Genomic DNA, 703 nt, shown 5'->3' with positions numbered 1-703 from the left:
TGGGGGGCTCGGTCTCTCCCTCTAGGCCCCAGCGGGGACGCGGCGCCCACTGGCTCCCGCCCCCACCCCCACCCCACCCAGGGCGCATCCGGGCGGCGCGCACCAGCGACTCACCGAGCGACGCCTGCACCGCCTCGGCCGCGGAGAAGGCGAGCAGCGAGCCCTCCTTGCCCAGGAAGCCTTTGCCATCCTCCGCGTCGGCTTGCAGCGCCTCCCCCTTGTCGAAGTTGCCGCTGCCGGGCAGCGGCTGCGGCGCGAACTTGCGGGCGGCCGCTGCCTCCTGGTGCTGCGGAGAGGCCGAGAAGCCGCCGGGCAGAGTGGCCATGAGCGTGGAGGTGAGCGCCATGCCCTGCGCCAGGCTGGAGCAGAAGCCGGTCGGCAGGCTGGGGATCTGGTGGTGAGGGTGCGCGGGCGGCAGCGCCGGCTGCAGCGCCGCCTGGGGCAGCGCGGGCGGCGGCGGCGGCGGCGGCGGCAGCACCACCGGCCGGTAGGGCATGAACATGGGGTAGCCGGTGTAGACGAAATGGCCGGGGCTGGGCTGCGGCGGGCTGCCGATCAGCGAGTCTATGCTGAAGGCGGTGCTACTCCCCAGCGGGCGCTGCATCATCATCAGCGACGGCGGGAACGCTGCGCTCATAGACGCGCTCGGGAGAGGCCAGCCGGAGACGAGAAGCCCTGGCGCCGCGCCGCCGCCAGGCAGCCC

The 703-nt window shown here is 74.5% G+C and overlaps 1 protein-coding gene across 2 annotated transcripts in view; it reads right to left on the bottom strand.

The window, feature by feature from the left end:
* The window catches only part of GBX2 (gastrulation brain homeobox 2), a 2,267-nt gene extending 1,600 nt beyond the window's left edge, over positions 1-667 (bottom strand). The window contains exon 1 of one of the 2 annotated variants that reach the window (XM_004674180.2): positions 115-667. In XM_004674180.2, the coding sequence (XP_004674237.1) occupies positions 115-637 (523 nt within the window). In that variant the 5' untranslated portion in view covers positions 638-667. Of the gene's footprint in view, positions 1-77 lie in introns of both variants that reach the window. The other variant, XM_012726326.1, reaches the window with a different exon arrangement.
* Between the last annotated feature and the right edge of the window lie 36 nt (positions 668-703).

This window comes from Condylura cristata, unplaced genomic scaffold (assembly GCF_000260355.1).
Source record: "Condylura cristata isolate star-nosed mole 26May11 unplaced genomic scaffold, ConCri1.0 scaffold00002, whole genome shotgun sequence".
NCBI lineage: Eukaryota > Metazoa > Chordata > Mammalia > Eulipotyphla > Talpidae > Condylura > Condylura cristata.
This window is presented reverse-complemented; position numbering and strand designations above follow the sequence as displayed.